The 27,864-nt window shown below is 36.2% G+C and overlaps 1 protein-coding gene across 2 annotated transcripts; it reads right to left on the reverse strand.

The window, feature by feature from the left end:
• Positions 1-3,306: 3,306 nt before the first annotated feature.
• Positions 3,307-27,730, reverse strand: map4k2 (mitogen-activated protein kinase kinase kinase kinase 2). 2 transcript variants are annotated; one of them, XM_048185655.1, is made up of 32 exons: positions 27,359-27,730; positions 21,685-21,742; positions 21,179-21,269; positions 20,757-20,821; positions 18,580-18,635; positions 18,438-18,485; positions 17,899-17,941; positions 17,744-17,816; positions 17,201-17,332; positions 17,040-17,102; positions 16,867-16,948; positions 16,052-16,159; positions 14,282-14,360; positions 13,038-13,096; positions 12,868-12,914; positions 12,738-12,776; positions 10,791-10,824; positions 10,538-10,697; positions 10,285-10,454; positions 9,341-9,382; positions 9,049-9,133; positions 8,833-8,912; positions 8,620-8,680; positions 7,543-7,666; positions 7,399-7,457; positions 7,125-7,228; positions 5,175-5,346; positions 4,366-4,434; positions 4,202-4,288; positions 4,041-4,111; positions 3,848-3,903; positions 3,307-3,731 (listed from the first exon to the last, which is right to left on the reverse strand). In XM_048185655.1, exons 1-32 carry the CDS (start codon positions 27,449-27,451, stop codon positions 3,644-3,646), a joined length of 2,598 nt encoding a protein of 865 aa, XP_048041612.1. In that variant the 5' UTR covers positions 27,452-27,730; the 3' UTR covers positions 3,307-3,643. The 2 variants fall into 2 exon arrangements, with proteins under 2 accessions (XP_048041612.1, XP_048041613.1); XM_048185656.1 differs by lacking the exon at positions 9,341-9,382.
• Between the last annotated feature and the right edge of the window lie 134 nt (positions 27,731-27,864).

Below are 27,864 nucleotides of genomic sequence, written 5' to 3' on the forward strand. Positions count from 1 at the left end.
GCAGCATCATGCTGTGGGGGTGTTTTTCAGCTGCAGGGACAGGACGACTAGTTGCAATCGAGGGAAAGATGAATGCGGCCAAGTACAGGGATATCCTGGACGAAAACCTTCTCTAGAGTGCTCAGGACCTCAGACTGGGCCGAAGGTTTACCTTCCAACAAGACAATGACCCTAAGCACACAGCTAAAATAACGAAGGAGTGGCTTCACAACAACTCTGTGACTGTTCTTGAATGGCCCAGCCAGAGCCCTGACTTAAACCCAATTGTGCATCTCTGCACAATGGCTGTCCACCAACGTTTACCATCCAACCTGACAGAACTGGAGAGGATCTGCAAGGAGGAATGGCAGAGGATCCCCAAATCCAGGTGTGAAAAACTTGCATCTTTCCCAAAAAGCCTCATGGCTGTATTAGATCAAAAGGGTGCTTCTACTAAATACTGAGCAAAGGGTCTGAATACTTAGGACCATGTGATATTTCAGTTTTTCTTTTTTAATAAATCTGCAAAAATGTCAAAAATTCTGTGTTTTTATGTCAATATGGGGTGCTGTGTGTACATTAATGAGGAAAAAAATGAACTTAAATGATTTTAGCAAATGGCTGCAATATAAAAGAGTGAAAAATTTAAGGGGGTCTGAATACTTTCTGTACCCACTGTATGTATATATATATATACACACACACAAATTATGCAAATTTCTTGATGTTATATAAAAGGAATGAATTGATCAGCCTGTAGATTTCTCCTGTAAAATTAATAAAATCTCAAATAAAAAACAACCAAAAAGGCAAATAACTAAAAATATATAATGATAAAAGTTTAATAAAACAACAAATGTAAAAAAAAAAAAAATGTTAAAATGTTTTCACAGACCCCTATTAATTATTATAGTAATATTTGTCTTTATGCTATAAAACAATGGTTTCATTTTTTAAGCTTCAGCTCCCTCTTGAGGATGGTCCCAGCTAATGATTAAATAACCAATACAGAGCATTATTTCTTTTTCAGATATTACATTTCATGCAGTGTGTTTAAACGAGTCGTCAGGAATTCCAGCCTTACTTAGCAATGTAACAAATTTGCAAAATGCCATCCTATGGTCTTCAGTGGCTGCCCGCAAAAAAAAAAAAACGTATAGATATATATAGTTTTGTGTTTTATACAGTGTAGGTCTTCGGCTAACCGTCACATCTTATTTCTGCTAATCAGCTGTGGGTCCACTGTTACCAAAAACTGTATTAATTAATGCAGATTGTCTGTTGTTCTTACTACTTTGAATAAGGATAAAGGATGGAGCAAGGTTTTCGTTTACAAACTATAATGTTACATCAGTCTTTCACGTGCTAGCTAGGCTAATGTATGCACATTTTTGAAACAGTTATAATACAACAACCCACATGTGCACAATAAATTCGAAATATACACATCAGCTTGTTGATGGACATACACTTAATGCTGATGTAGAGGAATTACAGTTGCAACATCTGAAAATGAGTAAAAACTTACCACTGAAATGGTCTGCACAAGTCGTTTTTGGATGGAGATTCCGGTTGAACAACTAGTTCTTCCAATGGTTCATCACCGGACTCGTGCTTGAATTAATATGGTAAAACTGACACCTTACTGTCTTTACAGTGTGTACGATAGCTGAGGATTTAGGAAGCCACCAAGCTGAAATTCAGTTATGGTAATCACACAGACTGCGTCTTCTGTTCTGACCAATTAGAGTAGCTCTCGGAAAGGCGGGGCTTAGAAAGACAGAATCTTCGAACTAACTGTTTCAGACTCTTTCCCCTGGTTTCCCAGACGAGGCTTAAAGCTGCAATATGTAAAAAAATTTCAGGAAAATATCCCAAAACCACTAGGCCAGTGTTATATATTTTGTTCCATTGAGTATGTACAATATCCCAAATGTTTCCAAATATTTGTAAATCGTGAGAAACTTGCTATAGGACACGGATGTGTGAGGAGTCGCCTGTCGTCATATTTGCGTTACCCTCGTTTTCTGATTTTGTAGAAACCATGGAAACACCAAAGCAGCTTTAATATTTACATGTTTTAATAGACAAGGGAACAATTGTTTGGTTACATTTATAGACAGAAAACTAAATGTTGTTATATAGCTCAACACGTTTAGTCTTATTGTTTAAATCTAATTTTCTTGATTTTCCGAGAGAACCGTGCTACCATGCCTCAGAGAAAAACACTATTTTGTGAAGTAGCTAACATTGCATAATCATATGCAGCTTTATTTTTAGTAACAGTAATACAGAATTTTCTCCATCATACAATTTGTTTTAAAATTATTTGCATGCCATTTATTAACACAAGCCATCCAGCATTTAAAATATTTATAATATCTAGCGTCCTGCAGTGTCTCACTGCAGCCGCCGAGTGAACGCACAGAGTAACGTTATAACATCCTTTTCAACACACTCAAATGTATCTAACATGATAAACAGAGCTGTGTTACCTCATACACTTGACCAGAAAAGTGGAAGCGGTGCCTGCGACTGCCAGCGAACTAATAAAAGTTCTGCTGCTCGTGAGGCGTGTGTTGCGTTCGTCTTTCATTATCAATCACTCCAGCTGCCTCATTCAGCTCCCACAGCACTCGGTCCTGCTCTGCTTCATACTACAGTAACATTAATAATCGCATCCATGAACATGATTTCTGCCCGAGTCCTATCCCGATTCTTTTCCACCGGCTGTGAGGTGAAGACCACATCGCTCAAACTTGGTGTCATCAAGCTACGCCTTTGTTTTGAATAGGCGACCTCTAGTGGACGGAAAAATTACATATTGCACCTTTAAGCCTAGTCCCAGAAAATGCTTGTTTGTTGTTTTAACTGAAAATAACTTGCACTGCCATATCATAAAATATGTCAGTGCCATTGTTTTGCCTCAAGATGCACACCAGTAAAGTTTTTTTTTCTAAGCACATTTATAAAAGCTACTTAAATATCCCAACTGAAGGCCTAATCCTGGCTTAATTGAAGCACTGTCTGTGAAACTAGGCCTGTATATTATGAGAAAATGAAAGTGTTTTTTGACCTTTGATGCATGCAAACCTGTTGTAGGAGATCTTTAGAATAGCATAATAGGGGTACTTAAACTGGGAAAGATAAATTAAAATTCAGCTTTTTCCACACAGTCCTGTAAACCTATTCAAACCCATCTGTTACTTGCATTCTCTCTACTGAAATCAGGTCATGGAGCAGATTTCTCCCTGAAAGTTGTTAAAAGTTAAAAACAAAACTCAGATGCATCAACCTCAGGATGAGATTATTAAGACGTCTGGTAAATTCGTTTCACTGTATCAGTTTATTAGTAGTTATTACAATCCTTTCATCACAAAATTATCACATGATCTTTTTAATTTAAATACAGTTGTTTAATTCAGGTAATTTCAGAGTTCATGGACAACAATGACAAAAACACCTTTAGAGGGACAAACAAAAGAACCAGGACATTGGGCGTTCCTTTCTGTATCCTCACAATATGTACCAGTGAGATCGACTGAAGGTGTGTGTTTGAACACACATTAAGCAGAAGCAAAGTTCTTAAAGTCTCTATATTAACATGCACTTTGACATCTCTTTGTGATGCATGTTCTTTACAGGTTCTGTCCACTGGTTTTCCTCAGTAGCTGCTCTCATGACCGGTCAAAAGGTATAAATTGCTAGTGGCTGAGGGGTTTTCAGTTGGGGTGCTTTGTAAAACGATGTCTCTGTAAACCAAGATTTGAGAAAAAAATTGTAAGCAAAGGCACCCACAAGAACGAGATCAGATGTTTATTCAAGTTAAAATGAAAAACTATGAGATGAAGTGAAAGAAAGTCAATACCTGTGCGTGCCTAAAACTTTGAACACTCTGCTTTCATCTGTGATTTCCTGTGTTATCTATGATGACACATGAGGATGACTTTAGATTCTGACCTACATCTTAATCCATAGTAAATGTATTAACTATTAAACTAACAACTATTAAAATTCACAAATAGTGACGATATGTACTGATACACCTCATAACACTTTACCTCACAGTTGTGCAGACTCTGTCCTTTAAGCCCATGTTTCCAGAAAGCTAAAACACTTTCTTCTAAACAAACTGTTGATAAATAACACAGTAAAACTTATGCCATTTGTTGTATAATTTCATTGTGAAAAAATAGTATATTTTCATATGTCAGGTTTGTACCTAAAGTCTCGATAGGGAAGTCAAAATCCAGTTCGGATACTAACTCCTTGCTGGGAACACCCTGCATATCGACAATCTTCACTGTTTCTAGAAGAGGACAACGAGGATTCATTTACAATACAAGAATTAGTGTATACTTTAATAGTTTACTTATTCATACATACTTTCCAGTGCAATTAAAACTGTGTCTCTGTCCAACTGTGTCACTTGTACAGCTTTTATTGTCTCACTGTCTAAGGAAAGACACAAAGATAACACATTCAACAACTTGTTAACAACAACAGCAACAAAACATAGTAGGTCCATAGAAAATATGCCTGTTTTTTTATATTTTCTTTGCTGATTGTGAGGGGAGAATCTGTGGAATTCATAGAAATTGGTTTAAAGGTGTCCTATTGTGCTTTTTTATTTTTTTTTTAACTTTCTTTAGTGTGTAATGTTGCTGTTTAAGCATGAAAAAGGTTTGCAAAGTTACAAGGCAAAAAGTCACTCCAAAATGAGTTCTTCTCTGTCAGTGCGCACTGTTTCTGAACTCCCTGAAACATTTCGACTGTAGTCTTGAGTCTTCTTCCAGGAACAACATGTCACAATATTAATAATAATTCCCACCCAAGGCATGCGTAAACAAAAAAGGGATGAGGCCTGGTTGAGTTGCATTAGTAGTTTGTTGAAACTCATAGTTATGGTAAGGGGCGTGACATTACTGAAACAGTACTGGTCCAGCCGAGCACAATGTGCTTTTTGGAAGGAGTGGTTTCATAGAGGCAGGAACTACACAGAGCAATACTGAGAGACTGGGAAGAGAGGTGCTGCAACAATGTCATATATGTGAAAAATAATGGGGAGGTTTTAACATTCAAGAATGAAAACCTGTTCTAATAGACCCCAAAAACAAAATCAAGACTTTGAAAATGTGCTTTCTGTGAAATTATTCAGCCCAAAATTCAAGCAAGACCAGCAGTCACTCACTTACCTGGCTGAGGGTTTGGCATGCCATTCAGATTGATAATGTCAAATTTTAGCTGGCGCTCATTCTGCTGTCCGGGGCTTTCCTGGACGCCCACACAGAGCTGAGGAAGCTCATCTGTCATTAACACCAGCAGCTCAAAGATGGGCAATGGGTCTGGCAGAGGCACAGCAAAGTGCTTCAATGAGAAAATAAGAAGAAAGGAGAATGTAATGAGACAATGACCATCAAATGTTACACAAATTAACAAGATGTTACGTGTTTATTTTATTTGGTAGCAATCAAGAATTTACTTGTAAATTAAATTGCTTTATACTATATGATAACTCATATAGTATCATATATCAAGAATACGTTCACACTCAAAGAGGAAAAAACACTTCGGTTTAATTTAGAGTATGTAATTTGGTGCAGATGTTGATATTTATATGAATTAAAGTAAGATTAAATTCTGATAGCTTGTAATGTAAATCAATGGCATCTTTATAACTGCATAGCAGACAACGTACATAAAATGCATAGAAATATCAGTGGTCACTATATAGTCACCCAGTAGTCTTAGTAGATGATATTTAAACACTTAGTTTTAATTGTAGGGGGCAAAACATTTAATGCAATGCAATACAATGATGATTGAGATGTACAAAATAAAAGTTCCTCAAAACTATGTATCATTCATGATGCATCATATTTGATACTCACATTTTACCATAATTTTTCTAAAAATTATGTTAGAAATTACAAAAAGTTGAATCGGTTCAGTGTTTATCTTGAACTATTACTAACAATATAAAATGTATTCTTACATTTACTTAAAGGTGCCATAGAATTGAAAATTGAATTTACCTCGGCATAGTTAAATAATTAGAGTTCTGTACATGGAAATGACATCCAGTGAGTCTCAAACACCATTGTTTCCTCCTTCTTATGTAAATTTGATTTGTGCAAAAGACCTCTGAAGAACAGGCGAATCTCAACATAACACCGACTGTTATGCAACAGTCGGGATCATTAATATGTACGCCCCCAATATTTGCATATGCCATGTTCAAGGCATTAGACAAGCCAGTATTAACGTCTGGAGCAGCACACAGACTTTATGCAGGTAAGTAAGCAAGGACAATAGCGAAAAATGGCAGAGCAATAATAGGAGCGATAATAACTGACATGATCCATGATATCATGATATTTTTAGTGATATTTGTAAATTGTCTTTCTAAATGTTTCGTAGCATGTTGCTAATGTACTGTTAAATGTGGTTAAAGTTACCATCGTTTCTTACTGTATCCACGGAGACCTGATCCATGTCATTTCTTTCATAATTAAACACTTGCAGTCTGTATAATTCATAAACAAAACTTCATTCTTTATAAATCTCTCCAACAGTGTGTAATGTTAGCTTTAGCCACGGAGCACTATCAAACTCATTCAGAATCAAATGTAAACATCCAAATAAATACTATACTTACATGATCTGATATGCTACATGACACTTTGTAAAGACCCATTTTGAGGGTTATATTAGCTGTGTGAACTTTGTTTATGCAATGTATTATAGAGTCGCAAACTGGGGGCGGGGATCACAAGCATTCAAAGGGGACGCATGCTGAATCGCCGCATTTATAATTATGCCCCAAAATAGGCAGTTAAAAAATTGAATTAAAAAAATCTATGGGGTATTTTGAGCTGAAACTTCACAGACACATTCAGGGGACACCTTAGACTTATATTACATCTTGACAAAAAGCATTCTAGGGCACCTTTAATAAAAATCAGATGTTGATCTGAAGGTGCAGTTTTAGAATTATACTAAAAGGGCTTTTACTTGCTATTCATCAGATGACAGAAGGCATGTGTACAACTGGTTTTGCAAAGTTTTGATGATGTTGATAATTTAGAGGCCTTAGAAATGAGTGTATCAAATATGATACAGCTTTGTAGAGTTAAGATTATTACCTTCAGGTGCATGAACTTCTGCAGCGGTTCATACCACAAGAGCAGAACAAGTCCAGAGGGAACAGCAGCGCATAAGAACGTGCTGTCTGTGTATGGGTTACGAGCTAATGAAGAAAAATCAAGAAAAGCATAAGTGCATTTGAAATCCAAGACCAGCCCTCATTATCATTCAGGGTTTTTTCCATCTTAACCAATTACAGGAGGTCAGCAAAGATAGGCATCAGGATATAATGAATAAATATTGATCCAGTGTGAGGCAAGAAATGGCTCTCACCCACACTGCACTTTCGACAGCCCTTAGTGTCTGGGATCTTCACTGACACAGCAAACTTCCTGTGAAAAGATTATTTTGAGTTGCAAATGAACACCATATAAGCTGATTTAGTAAAGTAAGGTTTCAGTCTTCAGTTTATGTGACCTGTGGATGATCCGTTCGGTGAAGCGGTTGGTGCCGAGGGACAAGTGACCCTGTTTCCTCTGTAAGTGTCCTCGCTGCTCAAACAGAGCTGTCAGTCTATGAGAGCAGAGTTGAGAGGACTTACCTGAGAGTAGAATAGAACCGAATAAGAATAGAATAGCAGTTTAAAGATCACTGACGTACTCTAGACATTATCTTTTACAGTTTTTCTCAATTTCATGTAATGACAGACTTTATTTTACAAACCACAAACTTTTAAAACAAACATTTCTATTAAAAATATTGTCTTGTCATGCTTAATACTGTTGATTTCAGTGTTGGGGTAACGGGTTACAAGTAACACGAGTTATGTAATCAGATTACTTTTTTCAAGTAACTAGTAAAGTAACGCATTACTTTAATAACCATTGTCTTTGCTGCTGACCTTCGATGATCCAATTCAACCATACTAATAAGCAAAAATTACTTTAGTTAAACCACATTTGTATTTCTTTTTTTCTTTTTTATTGATGAAGTAAAAGCGTTGAACTTTTTTTGAGATGCGCCCTCTACTGTACAGGCATGAATTTGCATTTCCTTCAGCCAAGGGTCTTTACATTTGCCAAAAATATAACTAGTTTTTTATTATTATTATTATTAAAAAACAAACAAGCAATCCGAGCCCAGGTAAAAAAAACGATAAAAAGTAACGTAATATTACTTTCATAAAAAGTCACAGAATTAGTTAATTTTTTTAGGGAGTAAGGCAATATTGTAACACATTACTTTCCCCAACACTGATTGATTTCTACTCAAGCACATGAGTTTAGAGTTTTGAAAAAAAAAAGGTTTGCAACTTGTGTTCAAAATTTAGAAAAATTAGTATTCATTTTAGATAATAGGAATATGGTTTTAAGATTTTTGGCTAAAAAAAATAGTGTCTAAGCAAGTAAGTTCTTTAATTGATCTTTTTTTAGAAATTTAACAAACACGGTTTGTAATTTCTGAGCTTGTAATTTCTTAAACTGTATGGCTGTTACTGGTATCACACCATAATATCAGAAACCTCAACCATGTAATTGTAAAAATGATACGTACCAGAGATGGACATTAAGACATTGTTCATGACATAAAGCCAAGTACATCTCTGTGGAAGCAACTGCAGTGGAAAACAGGAGGTAAAAACATATCAACCATTAAAAATAAGATGTATCTTTATAATCCATGTTGTACTTTATGACAGAAACAGGTATTGGGTTAAACACTAAATCATGATGTTGTCATACACACAGATGCAGCAGCCAGCAGTACCTTTTCTAAGGTGTCTTCATGCAGCTCATTCAAGTTAAGGATGTAGACACCCTCCTCTGCCCCCAGAATTAAATACTGATCTATGGGGAAATGATTGAGAAATCAAATCCAACAGAACACAATATGATTCTGATACTGTATTACTGACACTAAAAAGCTTTTCAATCTGTATTTAAATGAGATTGTGTTTTCATTAAAGAAATCAGAAATCTGTACCTCTTGTTTTGGGCAAAACCCATGTCTCTGCACAGTGAATTTTCAGTGGACATCCATTAAACACTTTGGTAAAACAGGCCCCCATCTATGCAACATGAAGTATTAAAACGTTCAGATGTAACTACTGCTTTAAGATAAATTCTTAGGTTCATACATATAGATACGGGTCCTAGAAGTGCATTAATGACAAACTAGTCATTAATTATGTATTATTATGTATTTTGTCACACTCTAATTTAGCAATAGCCAGGTTTAACACATTTAAAAGGCACAATTAGGTGGTTAAACTTACATAGACTTGGGGAGTGGGAGGAAGTCCGTGAGTATCGGCTCTCTATGAATTAAAGGTTAAAATAACAAGAAACAGCTTCTGTATGATCTCTTTTAGTCTGTCAGTAATGCTTTTAGTGACTCGACAAAATAACAACAAAAAAAACATACATAATGTGTTTTAAATAACATATGTAATGTGTTTCAGCTCTGTCCATGGTGCTGAAACATTTAGCATTACACTAACACAATAATGTGCTAGATGTAATGCATTAACATCCAAATATTTCATCTATTAATGTTTCAACCAATTAAATTAATTTAAAGAACTACTTAATAGTGGTTGGCTGATGTAGGTTTTTCAATGGCTATTAAATATATAATACTAAAATATAATACAAAGGGCCAGATTTACCAAACAGGGCAAATTTGTGTGCGGCCACAATCTAATAACAGTCCCGATGGAAGTGGAAAGTTCTGCAGTCGATCTACTAATAATGTGCAAATTCAGTGTCGTGCCAGGTGCAAAATTGGGTAAGACATGCTTTTTTGGGGGGACAGTAAATAATGGAGTAAATACCACTGAACTGACAACCGCAAACCTCAGTAAATCACATTGCATGATTCATTTAAATACTCTCTGCCTATAAATATAATGCTCTGACAGGTAAACTCCTACAAAAATCTGTGTCCACATCTTTTCATTGCTAATTCTCACTGCGTGTCTTTAGTCAAACCTGACAGCAGTTTTTAACGCCAAAAGAGGGTTTGCGCTGGTGCAAGCTGTTAGTAAATATGGCCCTAAATGAGATAAAGACACAAAATCTGTGAAAAGATTCTTCATGTCTGACATTGTGATTGATAAATGATTTAATAAGAAAATGTATGTAGCTGAGACATGTATGGGATATAAGCATACATAAGTGTAAGTCTGTTATTTGTAACATTTAATATTTTGTAACTCACAGAGTCCTCTGTTTTCTTCCTCATGGTGCTCCACTCCAGGGAGAGAGCCGTGTCTCTGCTGAGAGTCCTTGTAAGAGTCCTCTGTTGTTCCTGTGTATCTTTACCATCAGGAACACAAGGATCACTGCACCACTGCCGCACATCTTGACTAGCCGAACACCTCAACAGCACTGACAAAACACAAAGAGAGAAAACTTTTAAAACTTTGTATTGTGAATTTCTCCATGCATCTTGTATGTGCAGATGGTAATACCTGGTTTTGGGCTTAATACAGTTTCAGGGCATAGAGTAGCACTAGGTCGAAGCGTTAGGTCCTTGTCCTCCACATGAGAGTCTAAGGAGCTCATGGGAGGAAGTGATGTCGTAGCAGAGACAGGTGGTGGGCTGAACAGTCCACTTTTCCTCTTACTCCACTGTGCAACATCAGAAAACATTTACATCCTTACATTCATTTTTGTATAATCATAAATTAATCATTGACTTGTGTAGTTTCTCAAATTCCATACCTCAAAAGACGAGAGCCTTTTTACTGTCAAACTCCTGAAAGAGAAAGATCTTTGTCACATACATATACTCACGGTGAAAATTATTTATCTGCATGTTATCTCCAGTTTAAAAAACATGTAACATATTAGAAACCAAAGAGAATATTCAATAAAAGATAAAAAATCAAATGTAAGCTTTATTTCACCCAAAAATGAAAATTTTGTCATTAATTACTCACCCTCATGTTCGTTCCACATCCGTAAGACCTTAGTTTATCTTCGGAACACAAATGAAGATATTTTTAATGAAATCCGAGAGGTTTCTGTCCCTCCATAGAGATCCAGCGCACCTACCACTTTCAAGGTCCAGAAAGGTAGGAAAGACATCATTAAAGTTCTCCATGTGACTCCAGTGTTTTAACCTCAATTTTATGAAGCAACATGTTTGCTTTGTGCAAAAAATATATATATATATTTTCCACTTTATTTACGAAAATATTGATCTGCAACGCACGTTCACGAGACCATCACAACACATGCGTGTTCAGACTAGCGTGTCAACACAGCGCACATGCGTGAGTGTTCAAGAGAGCACCACAATGCATTTTGTGTTCACCTGAGAGCTAACATTGTTGCGTGAACATGCTTTGGATAATATTATTCTAATATTGATAATAAATTACGTTTTTTCGAGCAAACAAAGCACTCGCGTTGCTTTACAAAACTGAGGTTAAACCACTGGAGTCACATGGAGAACTTTAATGATGTCTTTCCTACCATTCTGGACCTTGAAAGTGGTAGGTGCGCTGGATCTCTATGGAGGGACATAAAGCTCTCGGATTACATTAAAAATATCTCCATTTATGTTCTGAAGATGAACGAAGGTCTTACGGATGTGGAACGACATGAGGGTGAGTAATTAAGTGAACTATTCCTTTAAAGGTGCTAAAGAGGAGGTTTTGTTTTATACATTTTTGCAATATTACTTGAAAATGTCTTTACTAACTGATAAAAGACTATTTATTAGGTGCACTGAAAGTAATAATATTAATATACATCATCTGTGCACGAGGTAGGGCCTTAAAAACATCAGCCAATCGTTTACGCGATCATCGCGTAAACGATTGGCCCTCTGGTTTGTCAATCACTGCCATGATGTTCCTTGTGAGAGACGTGCGCGGATTGGCCCTCTGGCTTGTCAATCACTGCCATGACGATCCATGTGAGAGACGAGCGCGGCTGCGCGCTCCAGTAACTTTCCACACTCCACAGGCGCTGCATGCAATGTTTTTGTCAGGAGACAGGAGTAACAACTGCAGATTATGAGTTACATGCGGTGAGTCCGACATAATGAATCCACGGCTTTAAGTCGTGCACACACTTAACGATTGTAAGGCCGATTATGAATGTAAATTGAAACCTATGACTGATCGCGCTCAAACGCGTCCAGTCAGAGCCAGTTGCTTTTAGTCTGCGATAACAGTCGGTGTTCAAATTCCATGTGAAATTATATAAATCTGCTTCAGGATCAGGAAACAATCGCTGTATGTTGAGCATAGTCAGAATGTTTTAGCTAGTCGTTAAATGTGTGCCCGGCTTAATAACACAGCGAATGCCGGTGGTAAACACTCGTGTTCCGATACTCGTGCACGAGTTTTGGGAGGCGTTCCCTCTAAATGAGCTGTGAAGGAGGGGGGTTGTTCTTACCCATGCGCTCATTTCAAAAACTCAGTCGACAAAAATAACCTCTTTAGCACCTTTAAGGTAACACTTTACAATAAGGCTTCATTTGTTAACATTAGTTAGCATGAACTAACAATGAACAATACTACTACAGCATTTATTAATCCTAGTTAATGTTGATCTCAACATTTACTAATATTTTTTTTTTTAAGATTAAAAGGGTGTATTTTTATTTGCAATATATGCAACTCCACAAGATGGCACCAGAACACAAGCGTGTCTCACCTCTGCTGTAACTCCTCCTCTACACTTTCCAAAAGACCCCTGCAGCAATGAATACAGTTCAAATGAAAGGTTATAAATTGTGTAAAACCATAATGCAATTATAAGTCATTTTCAATTAATCAACACTTACGGTGACTGTGGTTCATCTCCAGACATGCTCCAATCATCACATGATCCCTAAGATAAACATACTTAATTTTTTTCCTGAGCGATAACCATGAATTATGACAATGTGAAAGATATGGTTTGTGTCTCATTGGCTCATAGAGAACATTACTATGTGAGAACAATAAAACTGACCAGGTCAGGATAGGGTTCAGTCTCTTTCCTCCTGGGAGGGGTAAACTTGACCTGGTCGACTGAAACAAACATACACAATACTCACTTATTTACATTATTTACATATTTTACTACCTCTCTTATGAGTCTCTTATGCTCACCAAGGCTTGCGTTCCTATCCAGTGTTTTTTATGCAATATCTCAAACTGCACATAAAAATAGGTGGAAACTGTCTATCTGGTTTGTCTGCCTGTGAATGCTGTAATCTTACAGTCAAGATGTGTGACAATAGATTCTCAGTAACCGTGGCATCGCCTTGCCACACGATAACACACACACGCATAGCACTCTCCGCTTCGCCTTGAATGTGACCACTGGATCCAGTTCACGCGAGTGAGTGTGTGAGGGGGATGGAGAAGGACATGCCATAGACGTGTGCTAAACAGTACCAGCTCTATGTTGTGTGTGTGCCTATTGACATCAGCTATGCTCAATAGCTGCCTTGTTAAAGCAGCACCTCCTCTGCTACACATCCATACAGTAAACTTTCTAATCATGCACACGCTGCAATGAAAATAGATACGGCACTGACTCTGGAGTGGCTGTGAACTTCAGAAAGCGGAATGATAAAAACATGACAATCATAAAAACATTCATTACTCCATTTTCAATCATCAGATAATGTATGATTGATTAACAGTGTATACCAATACAAAATGTTCTAAGTAAAGCTGCACTTGTAGAAGAAAAGGGTCTATATAGAAGGGTTCTGTCAGGCGCTTCATATATATAATATAACATTTTTATGGATTTGATTTATTTTAATTGTAATGAAATAGCTCGTAATATACTTTATCAGTAGAAAAAATTGACAAAAACCTGTTAAACGTTATGCAATCATTAAAGACATTTTCCTTATATAGAACCTTCTTCTTTAAAATTGAGTCAAAAACCCTAGGGTTCAATATAAAACCCCACTGAACCTTTTTTTCTAAGATGATATAAAGTATAACAGTATAGTATAGTATAGTATAGTATATTAATATAGTATAGTATATATTATTAATATTATTAAACATAATATTAACTATGCATACTAGGCATAATTAGGCACAATTATCAGTTGATTAATATGAAAATATAAAATAACATTAAAAATGTATGGTAACTGAATGGTCTGTTTTGATCGGAATATGAAAATGTTTTGTGAAAATATTTGTGTAAAATTTACATTGCAAATAAGGGCAATGTTAACCAGAACTTACACTGTTCTTCAGACAAACTCCTCTCCACTGGCATATGTTTCCCTTTAGACTGGATTTTATCCGGGGCTGTGTCATTTGCCTTTAACACAAACACACACAAATATTGCTGCAACAAATATTTGTACACTTTGACAAACTGAACTCTGACATGCATTTCTGAAAAAAAAAAAAAATTTTTAAATGACTTCACCTAAATTAGGGCATAGCAGAGTTTCCCAATAATCCTGCATCATATGCTACTCCTTATGATGTTCTTATTTATTCTTTACTTATCATATTTTAAAAATACCTAGATTTCTAAGTTAGGCTTAAAAGCTCATGAAGGCTTTTAGGAAATTCTGTATTACTTAAAGGGTTAGTTCACCCAAAAATGAAAATTGTGTCATTAAGGACTCACCCTCATGTCGTTCCAAACCCGTAAGACCTTCGTTCATCTTCGGAACACAGTTTAAGATATTTTAGATTTAGTCCGAGAGCTTTCTGTCCCTCCATTGAAAATGTTTGTACGGTAGACTGTCCATGTCCAGAAAGGTAATAAAAACATCATCAAAGTAGTCCATGTGACATCAGTGGGTTAGTTAGAATTTTTGAAGCATCGAAAATACATTTTGGTCCAAAAATAACAAAAACTATGACTTTATTCAGCATTGTCTTCTCTTCCGGAATCCTTTCCATTGAATTGATTCCATTAAATTGATTCCATTGAATTGATTCCATTGAATCCTTTCATCTGTCGCTGTGGTTGTTTTTGGTGATTAGGACATCCGCAACATTTTGAAGCATTGAAAATACATTTTGGTCCAAAAATAACAAAAACTACGACTTTATTCAGCATTGTATTCTCTTACGGGTCTGTTGTCAATCCGCGTTCACGACTCCACTTCTTCTTCTTCTTCTTTCCTGTTTTACGGCGATTGGCATCCAGCTTATTGGTGCATTACCGCCCCCTTCTGCTCCGGAGTGTGGTTCACGACTCCGTAGTGACGCTGCTGATGTAAGACGCTGCTGACGTGTTATCTGGTGCGCCAGAGCTTCGTTTACAGTCAGAGGGAGACGCACGCTGTATTCAAGCTATTCTACATTTGGTATTGCTATATTTTTTAAAATGGTGCGTAAGTGTGCATTTCACGGATGTCCTAATCGCCAAAAACAACCACGGTGACGTAAAAATGCATTACCAATGCTGACAGATGAAAGGATTCAATGGAATCAATTCAATGGAATCAATTCAATGGAAAGGATTCCGGAAGAGAAGACAATTCTGAATAAAGTCGTAGTTTTTGTTATTTTTGGACCAAAATGTATTTTCGATGCTTCAAAAAATTCTAACTAACCCACTGATGTCACATGGACTACTTTGATGATGTTTTTATTACCTTTCTGGAGATGGACAGTCTACCGTACATACATTTTCAATGGAGGGACAGAAAGCTCTCGGACTAAATCTAAAATATCTTAAACTGTGTTCCAAAGATGAACTAAAGTCTTACGGGTTTGGAACGACATGAGGGTGAGTCATTAATGACATAATTTTCATTTTTGGGTGAACTAACCCTTTAATGATTTATGATGATATTAAATTAACTGTCACAAACAGACAATGTTTCAGAATGATTCTGTGCTCATTTCATGTCAGAATTACCCTAATTATGTATAAGGAGCATAAGAAATTTACCATAAAAATTATTAATTTCTGAGCCACATGAATAGCTCATGAATTGAGTTGCCATCTCATATAATTACAGTAATCCCAACACGTCTTACTCTCACCTCTTCATTCTCCTCAGGACTGGAGGGATGGTGGAGGTCTGGGTTATTTGCCATGTCCAGTAGCTCAATCATCAGTTTTCTGGTCAGTAACTGTGTTACAAACGGATGCTGAGGAGAGAAAAGTGACAATAATTATCAGCCTTTCTAAAAAAATACAAACTTTATTGAATTGTAGTATTGTCCGTTTGAACAGGTGTGTTTCTAGAGATATCTAACAATATTGCAAGAATCTTGAAAAAAAATGTATAACAGTTTCCACAAAAATACTAAACTGCACAACTGTTTTCAACATTGACAGAAATAAGAAATGCTACTTAAACACCAAATCACCATCAGAATGATTTCTGAAGGATCATGTGCTAAAAAGTCAGTAAAAATAGGGTCCAGTGTATTGTCAACACGAAGGATGATTTTTCACAGGTATTTTTCCCATCATTTTAATTATGCTTTGCATTGTATTGTGCTTTAGGGTCAAAGGAAATGGCCATAAACTTAACGCAAAATGTGCTGGCAGAAAATTGCCATTACCTTTTTTGTTTTTGTACTATTTTTTTTGACTGGAGTAATGGCTGCTGAAAATCAGCTTTTCCATCACAGGAATAAATTACATTTTAAAATATTACTGTTTTTACTGAATTTTGATCGAATAAACGTAGACTTGGTGAGCATATGAGACTTCATTCAAAAACGTTTTTAAAAAAATGTCCCTTGTGCCTTAAAAGCTTCAACACGTCTCCTGACCACATGAGGAAAGTTGTTACATGTACATGATATTCAGCAGGAACGCAAACACAAATATGATTCTTGAGTTTCACCTGGAGAAGAGTTTCTGCTGTCGGCCTCTTGCGAGGACTTTTGATCAAACACATCTTCACAAAGCTATGAAAACCTGCAGACCTGCAAAGACAAGCACACAAATCATGTCAGCTCCTCACAGTAAACCTTGCACTTTTCTTTACTTTTCTTTCTGTGAGGTTTTGAATCTCACCACTTGCTCTTGTCTTTTAGTTTGGGAGGCTGGAAGCTGCTCTTAGACATCAACATCAAAGCTCTACAACAGAAAAAAAAAATAAAACCTCAGCTCAAAAATGCTTTTTGTTACCAGGATATTTTCTGTTCTGGTAAATGAATTAGATGCGTCATTCTAACCGCATGGGATGAAGGTCAAACATAGGTGGCTGTAGCTCTGCCAGCTCTATGGCGGTGATGCCCACTGCCCAGATATCACACAGATGGTTATATCCACCCTTCTTTTCCACTGCAGCCACCTCAGGGGCCATCCTAACACAATAAAGAAACATTTCCATTAGATACATCACATCCTGCAGTCTGACTGTATTGCAGGATAATATAAATATAATATTATATAATATCTATCTATCTATCTATCTATCTATCTATCTATCTATCTATCTATTTTAATATGTTTTTTATTTGAATATGTTTTTAATTAATCTGTTCCTGTGATGTTAAAGCTGAATTTTCAGCATCATTACTCCATTCTTCAGTGTCACATGATCGTTCAGAAATCATTCTAATATGCTGATTTGCTGCTCAAGAAATGACATCACATTTGCTGCTCATTTATTACTATTCCTACAATAGCATTCATAAGAGACAGCATGCTAATCGCTTTGGAACAAGACAATTCAGACAGTGTAATTCTGCAGGGTCTCTGCGCAGACGGCTCACCAGTAGGGAGTTCCTATAAAGGACTTCCTCTTGGCAACAGAGGCACTGATCTCAGCCGCAACCCCAAAATCAGCTGGAGAGAGACAGAGAGGGATACAATAATCTGAAAAATGCATTTTGTATTTTAGGGTTCAATTACACATAAAATAACTCACCCAATTTAACATCTCCTCGATCAGTAAGAAGAATGTTAGCTCCCTAAATTCAGAAGAGAGATTCATATTTTTGTTTAACTATTTTGAACATAGAAATCACCATATGCACTATTGTCACCAGCATACACTACTGTTCAAAAGTTTGAGGTCAATAAGATTTTTTTTTATACAGAATTTAGTACTTTATCTTAAGAGATGGTAAATACTTTTACTTAAATTTTTTTTTACAGTTTTATTTCAAATAAATGCATCACAGTTTCCACAAAAATATTAAGAAAATCAGCATATTAGAATGATTTCTGAAGGATCATGTGACAATGAAGACTAAAATAATAATGCTGAGAATTCAGCTTTGCATCACAGGAAAAAATTACATTTTAAAATAATCTTTTACTATAATATATACTGTAATATTTTGATCCAATAAATGCAGCCTTGGTGAGCATATGAGATTTCTATCAAAAACATGAAAATAAAAGACTGACCTCAAACCTTTGAACAGTAGAGTACATTATATGTCATAGATAAACCTCATTCACCTTAATGTCTCTGTGTATTTTGCCTGTCTCATGAAGATGATTCAAACCCTGAGTAAGACAAGAACAGAAGTCTTCTCAAAACGAAGGCATTGAGAAAGATTGGTGCCTCTGAGGATCTTTTTAAATAATTGATTAGTCTTACCTGGAGTGTTTCCCTGCAGATGTAAGCAATCTGTTTTTCCTTTAAAGGTCCAGTTACTGCAGATGGGCATATTATATTAACTCTTACTTGACTGAGAGAGCAGCGATTAAAGGCAGCCATTGAACTATCTCAAAGGAACAGTTCACCTCAAAAATGTGAGATGGTATTGTTGATAGAAACAGACTGAAACACTGTTTCATGGAAATTTTTCCTCTCCTTTTTGTGCTTTTTCATCGCAAATTACTTTTTAGTAGCAAAAAAATGTGAGGGTGAGTAACGAATTTTCTTTTTTGAGTGAACTATTCTTTTAAGATTCTTGATAATAACAGTTCAACCATCATTATAAATAGTTTTAAATGCTTCCATAACATAACGCCTGGTTTCACAGACAAGATTTAAAGGGTTAGTTCACCCAAAAATGAAAATTATCCCATAATTTACTCACCCTCAAGCAGGTGTATATTATATATGTATATTCTTTCAGACACAATCGAAGTTATATTAAAGGTGCCCTGGATTCAAAATTTGAATTTACCTCGGCATAGTTGAATAACAAGTTCAGTACATGGAAAAGACATACATTGAGTTTCAAACTCCATTGCTTTCTCTTTCTTGTGTAAATCTCATTTGTTTAAAAGACTTCCGGAAAACACGAGGATCTCAACATAACACCGACTGTTACGTAACAGTCGGGGTGTACGCCCCAATATTTGCATATGCCAGCCCATGTTCCCAACATTATGAAAGGCATTAGACAAGGGCAGCCAGTAACGTCTGGATCTGCACAGGTGAATCAACAGACTAGCACAGCATAGCCTCAAACTCATAGAGAATCAAATATAAACATCAAAATAAATACTTTACTCACATAATTCGAAGCATGCATACAGCATGCATGACGAACATCTTGTAAAGATCCATTTGAGGGTTATATTAGCTGTGTGAACTTTGTAAATGTGCTGTAATATAATCGAGAGCTCGTGTGGCAGGGAGCACGCGAATTAAAGGGGCGGTGCGCTGAAAAAATCAGTGCATAGTTAATGATGCCCCAAAATAGGCAGTTAAAAAAATTAATTTAAAAAAATCTATGGGGTATTTTGAGCTGAAACTTCACAGACACATTCAGGGGACACCTTAGACTTATATTACATCTTGTGAAAAAGCATTCTTGGGCACCTTTAAAAAATATCCTGGCTCTTCCAGGCTTTATAATGGGAGTGAATAGTACCTTAGATTTTAAAGCCCAAAAAAGTGCATCCATCCATCATAAAAGTAATCCATACGGCTCCAGAGGGGTTAATAAAGGCCTTCTTGAAGCAAAGTAATGCATTTTTGTTAGAAAAATATCCATATTTATAATTTTATAAACTATAATCACTGGCTTCCGTTAACTGCTGTTCGCAAGTCGAGCTCCGGCGAAAGAATGACCTCTGACCCGATGCATGACGTAGTATGTAGAAGTAGCGTAAGCTTAGGTGAGAGTAGACGCCTCTTGCGGTTCAAACAAATAGGGCTGGGCAACAAACTCAAGCTCCTCCAACATTTCTCTAAAAATTCTCGTTTTAGACCTCTAATTCGTGACCGGTGTTTTGTTTTGCTCTATCCTCTGTGCTTCCACTTTCATCAATACGTCATGCGTCGGGTCAGAGGTTATACTTCCACCGTAAGTCAGATGTTTGCCGGAAGCTGGTTATTATAGTTTATAAATTCATAAATATGGATTTTTTTTTTTTACAAAAATGCATTGCTTCACTTCGGAACCCACTGGAGCCGTACGGCTTCAAAGGTACCATTCACTCCCATTATAAAGCTTGGAAGAGCCTGGATATTTTTTAATATAACTCAGATTGTTTTTGGCTGAAAGAAGAAAGTCATATACACCTAGGATAGCTTGACGGTGAGTAAATTGTGGGATCATTTTCATTTTTGGGTGAACTAACCCTTTAAAAGTCTAGTCCCAGACTAAAATGCATGTTTGAGCTGTTTGAGCAATGAGCAACTTGTACTGACACATCTTAAAATATGTCAGAGATGATATATCTCCAGATGCACACCAGTAATGTTGTTTAAAGGAAGTTTATAAAAGCTACTTAAATGTCCTAATTAAACTAAGGCCTAGTCCTGGCTTAATCTAACCCCTGTCTGTGAAACCAGGACTAATTTTATTCAGGATATACCTTGATAGATATCCTGCAACGATCCTCCACCACAGTATTCCATGCAGATCCACAATTTAGTGTTCCTGAAAAGTCAACAGTTCAGTGCACAGTCTTTGCGCACAAAACATTTTCAACAGATACATATGCCCACACCCATAACTTACAGACATGACAAGAATCATAAACATTTTGAAAGCTTGTGAGTGGGAATGCATGCCTTTGAAATATTATGCAGGAATGCACAAGTCATCAAGCGCATGTGCTGACACATGTCGGTAACTATTTACAAACCCTATAAAAAGCGTCTGCGTGATTTGTGCTTTGTATCTGATTGCGTAACTCTGCCTGCAGGGTATAAAACATGTATTGGAATGCACCTTTCTATGCCCTGACAACTACTGGAGAAATAGCAGGCAGGCAAGACACAAACATTACTGTACCTGTGGTAAGTGCCATAATAGGCCACAATGTTCTTGTGCTTACACTCCTTCATCATTGTTATCTCCTGCTGGATGGAGGTGATGTCATCACCTTAATAAGGAGAATGAGAGAGAGTGTATACTGAATAAGTAATTGTCCATAATCACAAAATAGTATTTTACTCCACAATGCAGAGAATGACAAATCTAGAGAGAAATGTAAAAAATAACTTGTATAATATAATCAATCATTACTACTTCATGTGAACCCAGTCATTTTAAAATAGTTTTACTAGTAAGTGTCTTGACAGGGAGGCTTTTGAGAACTATAATTATGTGCAAATATAGTGCTGATTATAATATGAATCCTTCATACAAGGAATCGATCCAATAAATCCTCTATAATTTTGAGGGATTTGTTAGAAACAGCATACGCCTCTAAATGTTGCCTGTATGTTTTCTACACTACAGATACATCCAAATGTGTATAACATTACATCCTTATAGCATTAAAACTACTCACACACCTGGATCCAGTTTAACAATTTTGATAGCAGCCATTTCTGAGCTCCTAATGTTTCTAGCCTGAAAGAAAATACATAATGTCACATGAGGAAATGGAAAGTCAGATTGTACTTTGTCTTTAACATAAATATTAATTATAAAATGAATCATTTTAACTGTGAAATCAGAAGAGCCACATTTCAACTGCTGTAAAAAGACATGTATATGGACATTTTTTTATATTAAGTCCTTACACTATCATTTAAAGGTTCAGTACATGGAAAAGACATACAGTGAGTCTCAAACTCCATTGTTTCCTCCTTCTTATATAAATCTCATTTGTTTAAAAGACCTCCGAAGAACAGGCGAATCTCAACATAACACCGACTGTTACGTAACAGTCAGGGTGTACGCCCCCAATATTTGCATATGCCAGCCCATGTTCCCAACATTATGAAAGGCATTAGACAAGGGCAGCCAGTATAAACATCTGGATGTGTGCAGAGCTGAATCAACAGACTAGGTAAGCAAGCAAGAACAATAGCAAAAAATGGCAGATGGAGCAATAATAACTGACATGATTCATGATAACATGATATTTTTAGTGATATTTGTAAATTGTCTTTCTAAATGTTTCGTTAGCATGTTGCTAATGTACTGTTAAATGTGGTTAAAGTTACCATCGTTTCTTACTGTATTCACGGAGACAAGAGAGCCGTCGCTATTTTCATTTTTTAAACACTTGCAGTCTGTATAATTCATAAACACAACTTCATTCTTTATAAATCTCTCCAACAGTGTAGCATTAGCCGTTAGCCACGGAGCATAGCCTCATTCAGAATCAATGTAAACATCAAAATAAACACTGTACTTACACGATTAGACATTCTGCATGACGAACACTTTGTAAAGATCCATTTTGAGGGTTATATTAGCTGTGTGAACTTTTTTTTATGTTGTTTAAGGCAAGCACGAGCTCTTGGGGTGTGGAGCACCAGATTTAAAGGGCCACACACCCTGAATCGGCTCATTTATAATGATGCCCCAAAATAGGCAGTTAAAAAAATTAATTAAAAAAAATCTATGGGGTATTTTGAGCTGAAACTTCACAGACACATTCAGAGGACACCTTAGACTTATATTACATCTTTAAAAAAAAAAGTTCTAGGGCACCTTTAAATGTTTGGGGTCAGTAAGATTTTTTATGTTTTTGAAAGAAGTCTTATTCTCACCAAGGCTGCATTTATTTGATCAAAAATGCAGTAAAACAGTAATATTGTGAAAAATTATTGCAATTTAAAATAACTGCCTTCTATTTTAATATATTTTAAATATAAAAGATGTTAAAGCTGAATTTTCAGCATTATTACTCCAGCCTTCAGTGTCACATGATCCTTCAGGAATCAATCTAATATGCTGATTTGCTTTGAGAAACATTTAGTATTATTATCAATGTTGAAAACAGTTGTGCTGCTTAATATTTTTTGTAGAAACTATGTGATACATTTTTTTAAGGATTCTTTAATGAATATAAAGTTCAGAAGTACAGCATTTATTTGAAATACAAATCTTTGTAACATTATAAATGTCTAATTTTTTATTTGTTTAATGTTGTTAGTAGTGTATATCTATAATTTCACTTACAGTACAATAGTTAACTGTATTACCTGGAAGAAGAATTGTTTCATTCTGATTATTATTATGAATAAAAATCTATTTATTTAAAAGGAATTAAAAGAAAATTGTTGTCTTTTATTATATGGCCATGTATAACAATGAGAGACAATGTGCTATAGTAACTTTACTATAGTTCAGGTTCAGGGTTTTTAGGTTTAAAAACACTTTTTAGCCATATTAAAATCACTGCAGTGTTTATATTATAATATATTTTTGTTCTGGTTTTCAAATAAACATTATACATTGTATGTGAATGAACAAATGCAACGCAGAGGTGAATAAATGTGACTTTAAGGCAATGTTTACTTTGGTGAAATGTTTGGGATGCTGTGGAAAAGCTAGGAACAGATCCAGCTCTCCTGGCAGGCATCTTAATGACAAATATCCTAGTGTCAGTGGCAGCCTGCTGCGTCCTTCACTGTAACCTTGTTCTGTAGCCTTTGCCAAGAGCTAATGTTCTTTCTTCATCTTTACCACATGATACTGCACCATTAATCACTAAAAAAATGATTAACTGATGGTGCAGTATAATACAGTCTGGATTTTATCAAGTTACTATAAAACAACTAACACCACTTGTCAAAGATTCATCAAATACATTTAGCTTTGGAATGAAATGGGAAACTCAAGCACATTAAATGTGTGTTATACATACAAAGTGGTTCATTTAAATCATGCTTGTTTTCTGCATTTCGACTTTAGTCACTCCAAAGGGAGTTATTCATTATATCAGTGAGCACTGTTTCTGAACTCCATGAAATACCTTCTTCACAATATCCCTCATTTAAATAATTCCCGCCCAACGCATATGCACAATAAAGGGACAAGGCCTGGAGGATATTCCAGAAAGCAGGTTATGTGACATACCTGGGTATGTTTAAGGGTAAACCGGAGATAACTTTCAGTGTATGTAATAGCCATAGCAAATTACTCTTTGAAACTAACCTGATTATTTAGTTTAATCACAATTTTTATTATATATTAGCATCAAAAAAACAATATAGGTCTTATTCACAGTGATTAAAGATTAAAGGTTCCCTAGAATTAAAAATTGAATTTATCTTGGCATAGTTGAATAACAATTGAATAACGATTGAATAATAGTTGAATAACGAGTTCAGTACATGGAAATGACATACAGTGAGTCTCAAACTCCATTGTTTCCTCCTTCTTATATAAATCTCATTTGTTTAAAAGACCTTTGAAGAACAGGCGAATCTCAACATAACATCGACTGTTACGTAACAGTCGGGGTGTACGCCCCCAATATTTGCATATGCCAGCTCATGATCGAGGCATTACACAAGGGCAGCCAGTATTAACGTCTGGATCTGTGCACAGCTGAATCATCAGACTAGGTAAGCAAGCAAGAACAATAGCGAAAAATGTCAGATGGAGCAATAATAACTGACATGATCCATGATATCATGATATTTTTAGTGATATTTGTAAACTGTCTTTCTAAATGTTTCATTAGCATGTTGCTAATGTACTGTTAAATGAGGTTAAAGTTACCATAATTTCTTACTGTATTCACGGAGACAAGAGCCGTCATTATTTTCATTATTAAACACTTGCAGTCTGTATAATTCATAAACACAACTTCATTCTTTATAAATCGCTCCAACAGTGTAGCATTAGCCATTAGCCATGGATCACAGCCTCAAACTCATTCAGAATCAAATGTAAACATCCAAATAAATACAATACTCACATAATCCGACGTATGCATGCAGTATGCATGACGAACACTTTGTAAAGACCCATTTTGACGGTTATATTAGCTGTGTAAACTTTGTTTATGCACTGTTTAAGGCAAGCGTGAGCTCCGGGGTCGGAGAGCGCGAGCAATTAAAGGGGCCGCAGCCTGAATCGGCGCATTTCTAATTATGCCCCAAAATAGGCAGTTAAAAAAATTAATAAAAAAAAATCTATGGGGTATTTTGAGCTGAAACTTCACAGACACATTCAGGGGACACCTTAGACTTATATTACATCTTGTAAAAAAACGTTCGATGGCACCTTTAATGAAAAGACTGAAAACGATTGAACAACCACCAAATAGGTGGCAATGTGCACTATAGCCATTAAACAAAGGAAGATAGTAGTAGTATGGTGTACTTTTTCTTAGCGTCCAAAGCATCTGAACTTACTCCCAAATGAATTTTTTTGGAAGCAGCATACCTCGAGTAAGCAGGGTTTGGGTTAATCAACCGAGAGTTCAGGGTATATTTGACAGTAAGATAACCCTGCTTTCTGGTATACCCCCCTGGTTGAGTTGAGTTAGTAGTGTGTTGAAACTCGCAGTTATGGCAAGGGGTGTGACATTTCTGAAACATGGTAAAAGAGGTTGATCAATCACAACACACTGGTCCAGCAGACCAATCAGAGCACATTGTGCTTTAGCAGGAGGGGCTTCATAGCGACAGGAACTAAACAGAGATACTGTCAGACTGGGAAGAGAGGTGCTGCAACAAATATGTGAAAAATTCACATATTCAAGCATGTAAATCTATGCCAGTAGACCCCCAAAAACAAAATCAAAACATTGAAGAAGAGTGTAAGTCCCCTTTAATACCCATGACCAGGCATATTGAGAATATAAACCGTCAGAGACACACACACACAAAAAAAAGTTCACCAGGAAAGTAAACCTCCATTTTTGCTTTGGACTATTGATAAACATAACAAATCGGGCATTTCTGGACAAAACCTGGAACTTCACTGAGCTGCTTTCCTGTTGTTTTTCCTGGCATGCCAGAGGGCTTCCTGTCATGACTAAAGCGACAGTGCAACATTCTCTTAATAGTTTAACTGTGCAACCTGAAATAACGCAGCCACAAACCAAGAACAATGGCTCGGGTTCAGTATCTGTCCACACTTTGGCCAAAAATCCTCAAAGCTTGTTATTTTTTATGTTGGCATAGTCAGGCCTGACAAGTCCATCAAATGCAAAACAGACTGTTTTGTTCGATGGCAGCTGGGAATCCTCACCATGAAATATTTTTAGATCTTGAGAACTTTCTAACTCAAAGTTGAGAGAGCTAGAGGACACTAGAAAGGATTCTTTGTGCATTGTATGATGGGCACTGTAAGGGTTGTTGACTCACCCACTGAATTATGATCAAGTGGACTGTGTTAGGGATTGCAACATAAGGGTGACACAATCTCCACATTACTTCAGCAAACATATATAAAAGAGAAATAATACACATGAAAACACGTTTGCACTTTACAAAGGTCTTGGAGAATAACACTACCACACCTGAGAGAGTCTTGGTGTTGAGGTCTAGATTTGTAACATTCCACAAATGTTGCGGTTGTGCTGGTAAGATCTTTTTTCAGTCCAGCCAAATTTCTGAGCCAACCATATGCTATCCTACTTTAAAATCACAAACTACTTTATATCGCATCTATTTTTTTTAACTATGCTTTTCTGTTTATAAAGGGCTGTTTTGCATGTAAACATTGAAGACGTCGACTTAAGTTACATAACATCGAGATGCTCTAACATATTTAGACTAAAAAAAAAAAAATAGTGTGGGAACATGGGTGCAACATTATATCTGTGTGCATCTATTGGTGTTTAATGTGTTGGATGGAGTGTGTATTTGCACACATGCAGTGAATACTATCACTTTAGAAAACTAAACAGTCCAGTCAGTCAAGAAAAACAAAAAATCATGTCAACATCAGCAAGGCTCCCCTTACAAAAAAAGTGCTGAGGTGGTGCCAAGGTAATTATGGCATTAGATTTAGCATTTAACATGGTGCTGATTAATAACCATATTCCATAGTATTTTAATGGCACTAACATTAAAGATGTATAAAAAAGCATTGATGTCCAAAAAATGGTAGCTAATACAGCCCTTTTTGGTAGATTCTTATTAGTAACCCAAAATGCAAAGTGTTTGTGTTTTCAAATCTTTACAGCGCAGCATCCATTAAAACGTAGACGTTAGATTAACGCTTAAAACTCTTCGTGCAATTTCCATATGATCACCTAACCTTCATTCTCACCTTAAAGACATCTCCATAGGTGCCGCTCCCGATCTGATGAATAATCTCATAATCATCCAAGGGATCCAAAAATGAAACTCCTATAGTATTCATGCCCGCAGATCTCTTTATGTTTCACTTATTCATGACAGCTGTCACGCAGTTTGATGTGCAGTAAACTCATTTCATCCTGGTGCGCTGTCCTCAAAAGTGCTGAAAAGGAGAGTTAATAATAAAACTGTAGACTATAGATTTAATTATAACGTAATGCAAAGCAAAGAAAACTGTTAATGTTCACATCCAGTCCACCACAGTAATCACTGTTTTCGCTTTGTAATATTTCTGCCTGCCCTTCTCACACTCGCGCGCCCGTATAGAGTCACAGTAGAAATCCATTCTTTGGAGTCGGATCTTTTTGATGAACCGATTCGCAAAAACACAATTCATTAACGAATCGGACTGAAAAGGTTGGAGCCCGAATCCCTTTTTCGAACATGTCCGAATCTCACTGAGGCGAGAACTAACAC

Source organism: Megalobrama amblycephala, linkage group LG3 (assembly GCF_018812025.1).
Source record: "Megalobrama amblycephala isolate DHTTF-2021 linkage group LG3, ASM1881202v1, whole genome shotgun sequence".
In the NCBI taxonomy this organism is placed as follows: Eukaryota; Metazoa; Chordata; class Actinopteri; order Cypriniformes; family Xenocyprididae; genus Megalobrama; species Megalobrama amblycephala.

Bases quoted from the DNA above. Each gene is read 5' to 3' on its own strand.
- map4k2 (XM_048185655.1), bottom strand. From the start codon at position 27,451: ATGAATACTATAGGAGTTTCATTTTTGGATCCCTTGGATGATTATGAG. The intron at 21,743-27,358 runs GTGAGAATGAAG...ATTTTCTTTCAG, and splicing joins CCTATGGAGATGTCTTTAAG to GCTAGAAACATTAGGAGCTC. The intron at 16,160-16,866 runs GTGAAACTCAAG...TTCTCTCCTCAG, and splicing joins CAGCAGAAACTCTTCTCCAG to CATCCGTTTGTAACACAGTT.